The 15,147-nt window shown below is 44.9% G+C and overlaps 1 protein-coding gene across 1 annotated transcript in view; it reads left to right on the top strand.

Moving 5' to 3' along the window:
• The first annotated feature begins 424 nt into the window (after positions 1–424).
• RBBP8NL (RBBP8 N-terminal like) overlaps positions 425–15,147 on the top strand; it is a 34,734-nt gene continuing 20,011 nt past the window's right edge. The window contains exons 1-2 of the mRNA XM_075571421.1: positions 425–706; positions 14,357–14,489. Of these exons, the coding sequence (XP_075427536.1) occupies positions 14,423–14,489 (67 nt within the window). The 5' untranslated portion in view covers positions 425–706; positions 14,357–14,422. The remainder of the gene's footprint in view (positions 707–14,356; positions 14,490–15,147) is intronic.

Below are 15,147 nucleotides of genomic sequence, written 5' to 3'. Positions count from 1 at the left end.
TGTTTGGATCTTGTAAAGCGCTCGTATGGAAATGAGGGGACAGTGCTACAACAATTTCAAAGTTGCACTATATCAGGGCGGAGTAATAAACGTGTGTGAGAAACATACGGGCAAGATCTGTGCAAAACTGAACACTAGTGACGGCACGTGACCGTGGATAGAATGTACCAAGTGTTTGGCTCGGCTCGATTGCCTCCCCCCCCGTCACACCTCCACCTGGCAGAGAGGGCGTGAAGGAGAAAGACAGTCACCTGGCCTTCCTCCCTCAGTGATGAAAATCTAACCTCACTAAGGAAGGGTGCAGGAGTAGTCACCTTTTTTTCGCTTTGCCCTCTAGCTTCAGGCAGCAGCGCAGGAGCCGAATCCCATCGTACAATCGTATATACACACACATCTATTTGATTCGACACCATACCCGTTCTGCCACTTTGTTGGAAAACAGCAGAACCCGTTTGTCCACTTTGAATATGGTTTGCCTCGTTTCTGCTGCAGGGATGAAGGAACTTAAACCGGTACAGCAGGTTTGGCGAAAAGGAAGGAAGAAAGGAAGAAAAAAAAAAGAAAGAAAAAATATATGTTTTTTTTTATTTGTGTGTTAGTGTCTGTGCTGTCGGATTGCTGGATGTTATCTCTCCTTTAAAGTTGCTTCCCAAATTTCCCTTTGGATGGTGAGGTCTGGAACAGAGGAGCTAAATCTGGAACACATGTAAGTGGGAAATGTATTGTGTTTTGTGTGTGTGTGTGTGTGTGTTTTGGGCATACGGTTGCCTGCAGCTCTGAGGACACACACGTACGCAGAGACATTCTGTGGAGTTATTACCAATTTGTGTAACTACCTGAAGTATGGGGTATAAATACACTGATGCTATTTTGTAGCATTATCTGATACAATATTATAATCACAGACTGATTCTCATACATTCAGTATACTCATTACCACTGTGCATGGCTGAACAACTCAAGCATCACATACTTCTGACAACAGGAATAATTATTTTGCTGTCTGAGGCCAGCGGTGTGACTGCAATTAGAATTTGGGGTAGGCAAGTTAGTGGTAAAACGTATTTATGGCAGTTAATCAAGTTCTGTACGTGATATAAGTGCACAGTTGGACTTTCAATTATCTCACAGTTTCAAAATGATGGTGAAAATATATGGTAGCTTTGTCATCATTTTGAGGTAAGAGCTGCTTAGCACAGAAATATAAAGGTGACCCATGATATGAAGGGGTCAAGAGCTCTAGTGCAAGGTCAGATGAAGCTGATATTCCAGTTCAATGTCCAGCATCCCCAATGCCATGAATTGGAATTGCAAGCAGTCTGCACGGCAACTATGTATCAATTTCAGATCACATGCTGCATTCTGTACCTGTGATGTCGGCAAGGTGTTTGGCACATGATGCAATCCATTCCACATTGATTTTTAAGCATATTTGTATTCCTATGAACTGCTATGACCTATTTTACTCTATAAGTTATTGATGAATATGGCTTGCTGATGTATAGTGGTAATCCATATAGTTACATAGTTACGTAGCAGATGAGGTTGAAAAAAGACATACATCCATCAAGTTCGACCTATACTAAATTTAGGCAACAGATAATTTATCCTATATTTGTACTTACAGCAGTGGGTTCCAACTTTTTTTTGGTTAACGAAGTCTAAGTGCAATTCGGAGAAACCCCCAACCATCTCTAATCTGATGTCTGAGATCTGATACATTGTAACTCTGAGATCTGATGCATTATAAGGAACCCCAGCCCTCTCTAATAGCAACTCTGAGAGCAGATGCATTATAAGGAACCCCAACCATCTCTAATAGCAACTCTGTGATCAGATGCATTATAAGGAACCCCAACCATCTCTAATAGCAACTCTGTGATCAGATGCATTGTAAATTCTTCTGTATTTTATAAAATTTTCAAAATGATCAGAAAATTAAAGGGCACCTTTTAGGGATGGCCGGGGAAACCAAGGGTTCCAAGGAATCCTTGTTGAAAAACACTGGCTTACAGTATATTGATCCAGAGGAAGGCAAAGGAAAAAACCCCAGTGACACATCATCTAATAATATCTCATTAGGGGAAAAAATAAATATTGGCAGTGAGATTATTCCCTGGATCTACATCCTTCCCATGTTTTTCTTATTTGGTATATCCCTGTATACCTTTCCTTTCTAAAAAGATGTCCAATTTTGGGGGGGAGATATCTATTATATCTGCCATCAGTCTCCATGAGTAATGAATTCCATATTTTAACTGCCCTTACTGTAAAGAAACCTTTCCTTTGTTGCTGGTGAAATCTTCTTTCCTCCAACCATAAGGGATGGCCCAGAGTCCTTTGTACTGCCCTTGGGATGAATAGTTATTTTGAAAGCTCCTTGTATTGTCCGCGAATATATTTGTATATAGTTCTCATATCCCCTCTTAGATGCCACTTTTCTAATGTAAACAAATCTAATTTAGCTAGCGCCACCTCATAAATCAGATTATCCATCCCCTCTATTAATTTGGTGGCTCTTCCCTACACTTTTTCTAGTTCCATAATGTATTTTCTAAGGAGTGGTGCCCACAAACTGTACTCCATATTCAAGGTGTGGTCTTACTAATGCTTTATAAGGGGACATAATTATGCTTACTTCCCTTCCATCCATTGCCTGTTTAATGCAAGATACGATCTTGTTTGCCTTTGCAGCTACTGAATGACTTTGGGCCCTATTGCTAAGCCTGCTGTATATAAGCACTCCTAAATCCTTCTCCATCAAGCATTCTCCTAATTTATTCCCATTTAATTTGTAAATTGCCTGTTTATTCTTGTTTCCCAAATGCATAACCTTACAGTTATCTGCATTAAACCTCTTCTGCCATTTACCTGCCCATGTCTCCCGTATTATATTATTCTGCGATGCCATGGACCTTTCTTAGGTATCTATTCATTAGAAACGGAATTATTCAGTTTGACATCTTCAAGCTGCACTCACTAAAGAATCCATCACCTAAAAGCCTCTCCAATCTTATAATTATCTTCTTGTTTCAGCTAAAGGTTTGTTCTTTAACACTTTGAAATCAGACCCCTAAAGCACAGACCAATACACCATCTTGGAAAGTTAAGATTTTATCCTGATATCCTGTTTTCCCACTTTCTCTCGAAATTCACAAATGCACAGCAACTGGATAATCGCTGCTGACATGTCTAGGCTTATAGTGGGGAGCAGTAAAGCATGTTGGAGGCAGTCATCTTAAATTTGACCCTAAATATAATGCATGTGTTTTTCTTGAAATGGCTTCAACAAATGCACTTAAACGTCATAAAATTCAAATTGAACAATGAATCCACTAGAATGTAATTAAAAGCATTTAGTATGTCTGTTTGGAAATGTATTCCTTAAGATGGGCATGAGAACATATAAAATCAGAATTGATTGCAGAAGGGGTTAATAATTCTAGATGCCAATCGAGCTGGCACCTACCAACATGCACGTAAAGTTGCCTAGCCACCCTTGCACTGCATAACCAGCTCGTATGAAGAATGCAGGTCTACGGGATTCCAAATAAGAGAGGCTTTGTCTTCACATAGCCCGGGCAGGTAGAACGTCTTGAGTTTAGTGGCAGTGTCCGGCCACCCCAGGAGAAAGGAAGAGAAGAAACAGGCCTTTGTCTGCGGATATTTAAAATACCCAGCATCAAACAAACATGCTGAATAAACAGGTGAAGTAAGCAGTTTGTAACACAGCTGAAACCATCTGGGCACAGAGCTTCCTCAATGAGCCATGAGAAAGGTCATGGAAAGGTCTTTAGCTCTAAGTAGAAGAGACGCCTTCCTGGACAGATTTCTGCTCAGTGCATCCCACGGCCTTACTCTCTGGACTTCCATGGTATGACCCATCATCTCACTGCTGTAGACACGTCAAGTCCCACATTGAGAAGAACTGCCCAACTATCAACCCCCAACAGAGCTTTAAGATAGCTGCTGGGGAGGGAGATCCCCCAAAAATGGCATTAAATTCCATGCAAACAACTCATTTTCTGATATTACAGGGGAAACTGAGTGAGATCATCCTGATGACCAAGACAGATTTGTAGTAAAAGCTAGTAGAGATGGCTGCATCCATTGCATTTTCTGTATAAACAAAGAATAACAACAAGCAATAACAAGCTGGGAAGTGAATATTTGCAACTCCGGTTACAAATAATCACTCTCGCGTCCCTCCAGCAGTTTTGCGGCCAATGTTTCTCAGCATATGTCCCATAGATAGCCATCGCCCTTCCTAGAGACTTGAAAATATACCATCATCCAAAAATGTGTCCAACAGATCAGTGGACAGGTCAACAGATGGGAAAAGGGATGCTGAGGTGTTGGCTTACCCTGAAAATGTAGCAAAGCTTCATAATATTCCCATATGCAGATCTGTTGTAGGTTGTGATATCTTTTAGCAGACCAAAATACAAGTGTGTGTACGCTGTTCGGATAAAATATATCACAACCTATAATAAATCTGCCTTTCTCCAGGACCAATATGGATGCTAGAGCTTTGAACTAATATTCCCAGAACATTTCTTGTTCATGCTAGTGTCCATATATCTACCTGCCACCCTTGAAGTAATACTATATTCATGCTAGTGTCCATATATCTACCTGCCACCCTTGAAGTAATACATATTCATGCTAGTGTCCATATATCTACCTGCAGTCCTTGAAGTAATACTGTATTCATGCTAGTGTCCATATATCTACCTGCCGCCCTTGAAGTACAGTAATACTATATTCATGCTAGTGTCCATATATCTACCTGCCACCCTTGAAGTAATACTATATTCATGCTAGTGTCCATATATCTACCTGCCACCCTTGAAGTAATACTATATTCATGCTAGTGTCCATATATCTACCTGCCACCCTTGAAGTAATACTATATTCATGCTAGTGTCCATATATCTACCTGCCACCCTTGAAGTAATACTATATTCATGCTAGTGTCCATATATCTACCTGCCACCCTTGAAGTAATACTATATTCATGCTAGTGTCCATATATCTACCTGCCACCCTTGAAGTAATACTATATTCATGCTAGTGTCCATATATCTACCTGCCACCCTTGAAGTAATACTGTATTCATGCTAGTGTCCATATATCTACCTGCCACCCTTGAAGTAATACTATATTCATGCTAGTGTCCATATATCTACCTGCCACCCTTGAAGTAATACTATATTCATGCTAGTGTCCATATATCTACCTGCCACCCTTGAAGAAATACTGTATTCACGCTAGTGTCCATATACTGTATCTACCTGCTGCCTTTGACGTAATACTGTATTCATGCTAGTGTCCATGTATCTACCTCCTGCCCTTGAAGTAATACTCTAAGTACTCTTTAGAAGCCTTTTCAAAGGCACTTACATTTCCAAATGCATTTTGGTGGCCAGGTCACACCCCAGCTCAGGAGGAGCCAGGTTTTCTTTTAAGAAACCTGCACTGCTTGTATATACAACAACATTGATGCAACTTTATTCTGTACACCGGGAAACCTGTTTGTTTTCTGAAGGATATTGTTGGCAGACCCAAGGCCAGACAATGGATAGGTAGGAACTGTACAACTAATGGTTTCATTATTTGTTTTGTAGAATAACACAACATTCCCAGTGCCACGGTTAAATGTATTGCTGTCCCAAGAACTAAAATCACTTTATACTTCTTGTGGCCATATGGTAATCCAACCCCATGGTAGAAATATAGCACTGTATTGATGGGTCATAAGGGCTTTGTGTGAGATACACATTTCCGATGCAGAATAAAAAGTAGACTATTGGCCCAAATCCCTCCAAAATGTTCTGCAAAGAAGACAGAAGAAGTCTCATTTTTTCCTCTCAAATTCCTGCCATGATTTACAGAAAATCCTGATGACCAAGACAGATTTGTAGTAAAAGCTACTCCAGATGGCTGCATCCATTGCATTTTCTGTATAAACAAAGAATAAACAAGAAGTAATAACAAGCTGGAGAGTGAATATTTCTATTTCGGTCTATGGGCCTTCGCAACTGGAATAATTTGTATTTCTCTGTGCTGAAAAATCAATCAAAAAGATTGAAACAAAAAAACATCTGCACAACGTCATCTTCCCAAAAGTCCTTAAACTACAACGGCAAATGCAACCCCAGCGGGCTAGCCAAACATAGGTAAAGCATCCTTACCTTTCATCTTCTCAGTAGCCACTGCTGCACTCCCACCACTAGCAACATCCACCTCTGGTGTGGAAACCCCCACAACTGCACCGGACCACCTCAAGCCCTAACCCAGGCACGCCACACACCATTGTGGCTACCAGCCAAGAGGGATCTGACACAGATGCCTGACTCTGCAAAGGAACCCCACCACTGCTATGCTCCTTCAATCCATACCCTGGAAACATCTAGCCCCTCCTCACATTAAAGCAGGGCCCCTCGGTGATGTCCCACACTGCTGAACCCACTGCACCAGAAATTCCACTAGGGCACTAAATATAGTAGCCCCACCTGCCACCCTGAATTTTACCATCCATCTCAGATTACGGCTCGCTGGCCCACTACTGAACCTGAGGCCCACCCCCCTGCACTAACATCCAACACCTACGCAGGACTATGCTTGAGCCACAGCGCTCCCCCCCCCCCCAATGCCACCAATCTCATGGCAAAAGCAGAGAGTGGGCAACCCCCTCCCCGCGCACACCCAGACACCACCCCCCCACTAACCCAAGAATTCCCCCTAACAGAATCCACACTAGCCTGACCGCCTTCCACTAAGGCCTTCCCCACGTCGCTCCCACACATTCCCTGATCTCATCCTCCTATCTTCTGGGCGTCGTCTTGATCTTTTGATCTCTCTTGGAATCCCATCGAGTACCATCCCTGTCCAACGATGGTAATTTCTTCTTGCGATATGTCCGTCCCACCGCCAGTTTCATTTCCTCCCCCGCGTGATGATGCCACAGACTTTTGTTTGGTTTTGAACCCGTTCATTCTTTTTCCTGTCTCTCTGGGTGATACCCAGCATGCACCTCTCCATACTCCTTTGCGTTGTCTGATATATATATATCTTGCATGAGCTTCAAATATTTAAAAGGAGGACATGTGGGAGAAGTTCATTCTGGTTACTTCCAGGTTATAAAATATCCCGCAGCACGCAGGACGCTAGGAAGCCGCGATGAATGACATTGCAGCTTTCAATTGGGTCCTGTCACGCTGTGCTCACCACGGACAAGGAGGGACCCCGAAACTGAGGTGAGAAGAGTAACACCTGCACCCACAGCTACGGGGACATGCCTGGAAAGTGGAAAATAGGCGTCTGGAACCGTACGGGAGTATAAGATAAAGTAAGATACTCGCCGGACGAGAAGGGAGGTTCCAGAAGGATAGTTGGTACCGAGAGCCTGGGGACCAGAGCCGGGAGGTAGATCGGAATCCGTAAGCAGAGGTAAGAAGTCGGAGAGTCCAGGAGGTCAGGATACTAGCCAAAAGTCGAAGTCCAGAGCGGATCCACAGCCAAGCCAGTTCGGTACACAAAAGATCACTAGAAAAGACAAAAGGGACAGGAGCTAAGGCAGGCACGACCGTGGTTAACACAGGTCATACAAAACTATGCTCAGCCAACGAAGAAATGGCTGAGCAGGGTATATGTAAGGAGGGGGACCAATGGGAAGAGGGGGAGGAACGGAGGCGTGATCCTATGAGAGACAGGGATAGGTGTAAATACTGCCCCAGCTGATTTGCTTGACGCGCGGCTTGTGAGCGGTGCACGCGCATCAGGCATATGCCCCGTGCAGGGGAGGTGCGCGCGGCCTGAGCTGGGGCCGGGAGTCCCTCTCGCGGGAGGAGATAAAGATGTGCGAACGTGCGCGCGCATGCGCGCTTCTAGTGGCAGCCGCGGGAGCCAGTGAAGGGGAAGGAGAGGCCCGCTCGCGGCGGATATCCTGTGGAGCAGGAGCCGGAGGACGCCGGGTGAGTTGTGGCCTGGGGGGAACCATCTTGGGGAGAGGTGTTCCTCTGGGTCTTACAGGTCCTGTGCTGTGGGAGATTTCAGCCGCCATATTCCACGCCCAGCCGAAGTTGCTACCGCCATGAACTACAGTGGTAAGTATCTCGTGAAACAGGGGATCCCCGAAGCTGGAATTAATGGGGTGAATAAAAAAAGAGAAAAAGTGCTCTAGGAGGGAAGCTTGTGTATAAACTACATCTATTATAAATTCTCATGAAAACTATCCCGACCTACACAAAGTACCTAAAAAAAGTATCCCGACCTACACAAAGTACCTACAAAAAGTATCCCGACCTACACAAAGTACCTACAAAAAGTATCCCGACCTACACAAAGTACCTACAAAAGTATCCCCACCTACACAAAGTACCTACAAAAAGTATCCCGACCTACACAAAGTACCTACAAAAAGTATCCCGACCTACACAAAGTACCTACAAAAAGTATCCCGACCTACACAAAGTACCTACAAAAAGTATCCCGACCTACACAAAGTACCTACAAAAAGTATCCCGACCTACACAAAGTCCCTACAAAAAGTATCCCGACCTACACAAAGTACCTACAAAAAGTATCCCCACCTACACAAAGTACCTACAAAAAGTATCCCGACCTACACAAAGTACCTACAAAAAGTATCCCGACCTACACAAAGTACCTAAAAAAAGTATCCCGACCTACACAAAGTACCTACAAAAAGTATCCCGACCAACACAAAGTACCTACAAAAAGTATCCCGACCTACACAAAGTACCTACAAAAAGTATCCCGACCTACACAAAGTACCTACAAAAAGTATCCCGACCTACACAAAGTACCTACAAAAAGTATCCCGACCTACACAAAGTACCTACAAAAAGTATCCCGACCAACACAAAGTACCTACAAAAAGTATCCCGACCAACACAAAGTGCCTACAAAAAGTATCCCGACCAACACAAAGTGCCTACAAAAAGTATCCCGACCTACACAAAGTGCCTACAAAAAGTATCCCGACCAACACAAAGTACCTACAAAAAGTATCCCGACCTACACAAAGTACCTACAAAAAGTATCCCTACCTACACAAAGTACCTACAAAAAGTATCCCGACCTACACAAAGTACCTACAAAAAGTATCCCGACCTACACAAAGTACCTACAAAAAGTATCCCGACCTACACAAAGTACCTACAAAAGTATCCCGACCTACACAAAGTACCTACAAAAAGTATCCCGACCTACACAAAGTACCTACAAAAAGTATCCCGACCTACAAAAAGTACCTACAAAAAGTATCCCGACATACACAAAGTACCTACAAAAAGTATCCCGACCTACACAAAGTACCTACAAAAAGTATCCCGACCTACACAAAGTCCCTACAAAAAGAATCCCGACCTATACAAAGTACCTACAAAAAGTATCCCGACCTACACAAAGTACCTACAAAAAGTATCCCGACCTACACAAAGTGCCTACAAAAAGTATCCCTACCTACACAAAGTACCTACAAAAAGTATCCCGACCTACACAAAGTGCCTACAAAAAGTATCCCGACCTACACAAAGTACCTACAAAAATTATCCCGACCTACACAAAGTACCTACAAAAAGTATCCCGACCTACACAAAGTACCTACAAAAAGTATCCCTACCTACACAAAGTACCTACAAATAGTATCCCTACCTACATGAAGTATCCCGACCTTCAAAAAGGATCCCGACCTTCAAAAAGGATCCCGACCTACAAAAAGGATCCCGACCTACAAAAAGGATCCCGACCTACCCAAAGTATCCCGACCTACCCAAAGTATCCCAACCTACACAAAGTATCCCGACCTACACAAAGTATCCCGACCTACACAAAGAGTCGAGTCTTTTCATGCACAGAATGTTTTTTTTTTTAAATCCACAAAATAATTCCGAGTACGGCAGCAGATGGATTAGTCACAGACCTGTATCACTGCAAACTGCCCCAAGGGCAAATCCCACAGAGGGGTGGTGAGGAATCGGGGCCTGCCAAGATGAAGGTAGCTGTGTCACGCTGCTTTCATGCACTGGCCAATTTCAATGCAGACATTCCCTGGCAGCATTTTCGGGTCTCTTCCAGGAAAAAGTGTCACTGAAACAGGATTCCCAGAAGGCATTCTTAACCACATGGCTAAGCTATTGTGATACTGAGCCTTGAAAATAGGTTCGTGCAAAAGATGAGGGCAAGTACCTGCTGTGGATACACAATGATGACACAACTGTGTAGTGCACACATTTTCCCTACCTCCAAGCCAGGTGTATTGCCTACTATGACCCAAATTTAGGGGGTCTATGTATCAATGTAGAGAAAAGTGTGTTTTTGACGCACTGGTCTGTTGTGAGGTTTTTTTTGTAGTTGTGTAGTTGCAGAGTTGTCTTAGGCTGAGGCTATAGAGGGGTCCAGCTGCGCTCCTTCGCGCTGACGCTAAGGCTCGCCTGCTCGGTCAGGAGCGATTCTGTGGACCGGCAGGCGAGTCAGCGTGCGCGATCGGGAGGCGGGGGGAGGCGGGGCAGTGACGTCGCTGAGCCCAGCCTTACACGTAAGAAAAGTTTCTTGCATCTGATGCAGAATTTCCCATTTACGGCACTGCGCGTACGAGAAACAGAACAGCGCACAAAGACTCATTAAATGTGCTCCCCAAGTCGCCAGCTGGACACGCAGCACAGCATTGGAGCAAAACACTTTGATACATAGCGGCAGGATGAAAATGCCCCAGTTTTACACCCAAATTGCTTTGATACAAAGACCACTTACACATATTACTTGTGGCTCCGTTCGTTACCGCACGGGGCTCAATTCCAGCCCCCCCCCCACCCCCAACAGTTCAGGATATCCCAGCTACAGCACAGGTGACTGATTGAGACACCTGTGCTGAAGCAGGGACTGATTGAGCCACCTGTGCAGGGATATCATGAAAACCTGACCTGTTGGGGGGAGGGGGATTGAGGACTGGAGTTGAGCCCCACTGCATTACGTCGTCACACCCCCCACCCCCCCACAATTATGAAGAGATTTTCCTCGCCAAGATAGTTTTCAAAATATTCACGTGTCACAAAAACCCTCTGCAATTAGAGAGGTGGCATAACGCCCCCTGGGTAACAATCCGCATGAAATGTAAGGCTGGGGCCATGGTACTGGAGACCGCGCGGACGCTGAGCAAACAGACTGCCTTAGGGCAGTGTTTGCGTCCATGCGGCGTGCGGGCGTGTCCGCGCAGAAGCAAGAGGAGGCGCGCGTTCCGTGAGAAATCAGTTAAACTTGTTTATCAGCGCGACAGACAGGTCCCGTGAGCGGGCGAACCAGCTCCGTGACGTCACTAGGAACGCCCCCCGCGGCTAGGGTTGCCAGGTGTCCGGTATTGAACTGGACTGTCCTGTATTTGGACACTCTGTCCAGTAAAAAATGAGAGGTGCTGTAATACTGGACATGTCTGTGTCCGGTATTTTCCTCCCTGGACATAGTGACCTGACGCACCTTTCACCATTGAGTCCAGTATTTTTGGAGAAGCCACCTGGCAACCCTACCCACGGACCGTCCACCATGGCCAGGTAGAGCACCGGCTATCCCTCAGCCCCCACGCGCGTCCGCACGGGAGAAGGCGCCATGGCCCCAGCCTAAGAAGCTTGATTAACACATTTGTAACGGGCATTAAAGAAAACAAAAAACATCTGTGTGTCAAATAATGTCAAATGTTTATAATGTCTGCGTAATCCCTTTCCTCCAAAAAAGGCGAGGACCTCACTAATGGCAGTGTGGGGGATTTAGTTATATATATATATATATATATATATATATATATATATATATATATATATTGCATTGTGATAGGGGTGCCAGGTGTCCAATATTGAACTGTCCTGTATTTGGACACACTGTCTAGTAAAAAAATAAGAGGTAAAACTGGGCGTGTATGTGTATACCGGTATTACCTCTCTGGGCATGTATGTGTATACCAGTATTATCTCTCTGGGTGTGTACAGTATGTGTATACCAGTATTACCTCTCTGGGCGTGGACTGTATGTGCATATCGGTATTACCCCTCTGGGTGTGTATGTGTATACCGGTATTACCTCTCTGGGCATGTATGTGTATACCGGTATTACCTCTCTGGGTGTGTATGTGTATACCGGTATTACCTCTCTGGGCATGTATGTGTATACCGGTATTACCCCTCTGGGTGTGTATGTGTATACCGGTATTACCTCTCTGGGCATGTATGTGTATACCGGTATTACCTCTCTGGGCATGTATGTGTATATCGGTATTACCCCTCTGGGCGTGTATTTGTATATCGGTATTACCCCTCTGGACGTGTATGTGTATACCGGTACTACCTCTCTGGACATGTATGTGTCCGGTATTACCTCTCTGGACATGTATGTGTATACCGGTACTACCTCTCTGGACATGTATGTGTCCGGTATTACCTCTCTGGACATGTATGTGTATAACGGTACTACCTCTCTGGACATGTATGTGTATACCAGTATTATCTCTCTGGACATGTATGTGTATACTAGTATTATCACTCTGAACATGTATGTGTCCTGTATTACCTCTCTGGGTGTATATGTGTATACAGGAATTATCTCTCTGGACACGTATGTGTATACCGGTATGATCTCTCTGGACATGTATGTGTATACTAGTATTATCACTCTGAACATGTATGTGTCCGGTATTACCTCTCTGGGTGTATATGTGTATACAGGAATTATCTCTCTTGACATGTATGTGCATACCGGTATTACCTCTCTGAACATGTTGCTATTAGAGAGGGTTGGGGGTTCCTCAGAATTTCACTTAGGGTTCCTTAACCAAACAAAGGTTGGAAACCGCTGTAATAAGGTTATAAAGGGAGAAAAAAAATGACACAAACTCTCAACAGCAAAATTAGAAAAGCCTTGGGTGATTGTACCCAGAATCCTTATCGGCTGCTCGGCCACTGTAGGACGACAGGTGACCATGGGGTGAAGCAAGTGAGTTTTGGGACATTTGGAAGACCTGCAGATCAACCCATGGGTTTTCTGTATTTGCTTTAAAATGGGTTTTAATATTTAATATTTTCTTTCAAATGTTATTAGTATGTTTCTTCCGCTACAATGACACGGAGGAGTAACCTCTTTCTAGTATTACAAGGGATGGGAAGGCAAGGCAAAGCGAGGAGAACCAGCGAACGCAACGAATGCTAATTATATGGGAGGAGGTCGGACCGGAGGATTTTGGGAGATGAAGCAGGCTCCACCCTACAATTCCTTCCACTTTCCTGCCCCGCGGCACAAAAGATCACAAATCAGACAGAACTGACACATCATTTAAAGACTGAACACATGGAAACATGCAGCAGAAAATGTGCTTCTAGTGAGGGGTGTAGCCAGAGAAAATCAGGTTTTACAAAGCACATAGATCCCCACAGCAGACTGTGCATTACTTCTGTCTGTGAGATGGATTTAATTAAGGAGGGGCATGTCCACGGGTTTGAAAATCAGAGCGTTGTAAGTATATTCGGATGTCCTAGTTCAGCGGTGGCCAACTTCAGTCCTCAAGTGCCACCAGATGCCAGGTTTTAAGGATATCCCTGCTTCAGCACAGTCTTGGACTGAGCCACTGATTGAGCAAACCTGTGCTGAAGCAGGGATATCATGAAAACCTGCCCTGTTGGTGGCCCTTCAGGATTGGAGTCAGTCACCCTTGCTGTAATGTAACTGGTCTACACAATAGGTTATCCCTGCTTCAGCATAGGTGGCTCAATCAGTGGCTCAGTCGACTACGGAACTAAACTTCCACTTATTATTTTCCATGAATGTCTTCTATTTTCTATGTTACCTGTCTGTTTACATAATATAAATATTACGTACGCCTTTAAATACAATGCCTGCTTGACTTGTTGAAAACCAATCTGCTCTCCTGCAAGCACGCTACTTTTTAGAGCAATGTCATTTTAGATTTGCGACCCCGATGCTTTACTTTGAGGCCACCGGGAGGATTTTGCTACACCAGGGGAAGACTTTTGGTGCCTCTCTGCCAGGAGTGGCCTACTCCAGTCCTCAAGGGCCACCAACAGGTCAGGCTATCCCTGCTTCAGCACAGGTGGCTCAGTCAGAATGACCCACCTGTGGTGAAGCTGGGATATCTTTAAAACCTGACCTGTTGTTGGCCTTTGAGGATTGGGGTTGTCCACCCCTGATCTATGCCATAATAACTACAAGCAACTCCTGGTCTGTGCCAACCAAAGTGATTCCACTGACATCATAAGGATGTACACGCCAGTCACCCTTATCTAACATCTGTATGATTGTGCCCCTTTTTTCTTTCCTGTTATTGATTCAGGGCCAGGACTAAATCATTGTAGACCAGCAGTGGAAGCGAAGATACGTGGATTATTCTGACGTCAGCATGGCCACAGACAGCTTCACCGAAGCTGTGCACAGACTGAAGGAGATCCATGAGAAGGAGGTGCTAGGTGAGACCGCTCAGCTCATTCATATTGCTGCTGCTTTCTTTATCCTTGTCCGCACAGAAGGGACGAGCCCTGCAGGACTCTCCAGCACAGGAAGAGTCAAAGAACCAACTGGATACATGTAGCTGTTCTTGTGATGTAGGACAGGGGGGCGCAAACTTTTTTCCCTGCGCCCCCCTGACGGCTGTCCCCTCGCTCCCGCGCCCCCCCCACCCCAACTTACCCGCGCTCCGGCGTAATGACGTCACGTTGCCATAGCAACGTGACGTCACATGACCTCGCAGCGTCATTTTGACGCCGCGTTGCCATGGCGACGCCGGGAGGAAGCCGCCGGAGCCACGGGTAAGTATGGTTTACAGAGGCCCTGCAGCTCCCCCGGCACTTAATTTAAGTGCCTTCGGGAAGCGCGCGGGGCCTCTGTAAACCCCGCGCCCCCCGCCGGCAGTCTCCCGCCCCCCCTGGGGGTCGCGCCCCACAGATTGCGCACCGCTGATGTAGGATAATAGTAACAGACACCTCACTTGTGTTTAAAGCAGCAGTTCAAGCAATACCCTACATGTGTTTCTTTTAATAAATCAGTTCTGTACTATGAGAAGATACTTGTAGCATTTAAAATGTAAAAATAAATGTTTTAAAGACATTTTTAATGTTTCTAATGTAG

Source organism: Ascaphus truei, chromosome 15, assembly GCF_040206685.1.
Source record: "Ascaphus truei isolate aAscTru1 chromosome 15, aAscTru1.hap1, whole genome shotgun sequence".
NCBI lineage: Eukaryota > Metazoa > Chordata > Amphibia > Anura > Ascaphidae > Ascaphus > Ascaphus truei.
This window is presented reverse-complemented; position numbering and strand designations above follow the sequence as displayed.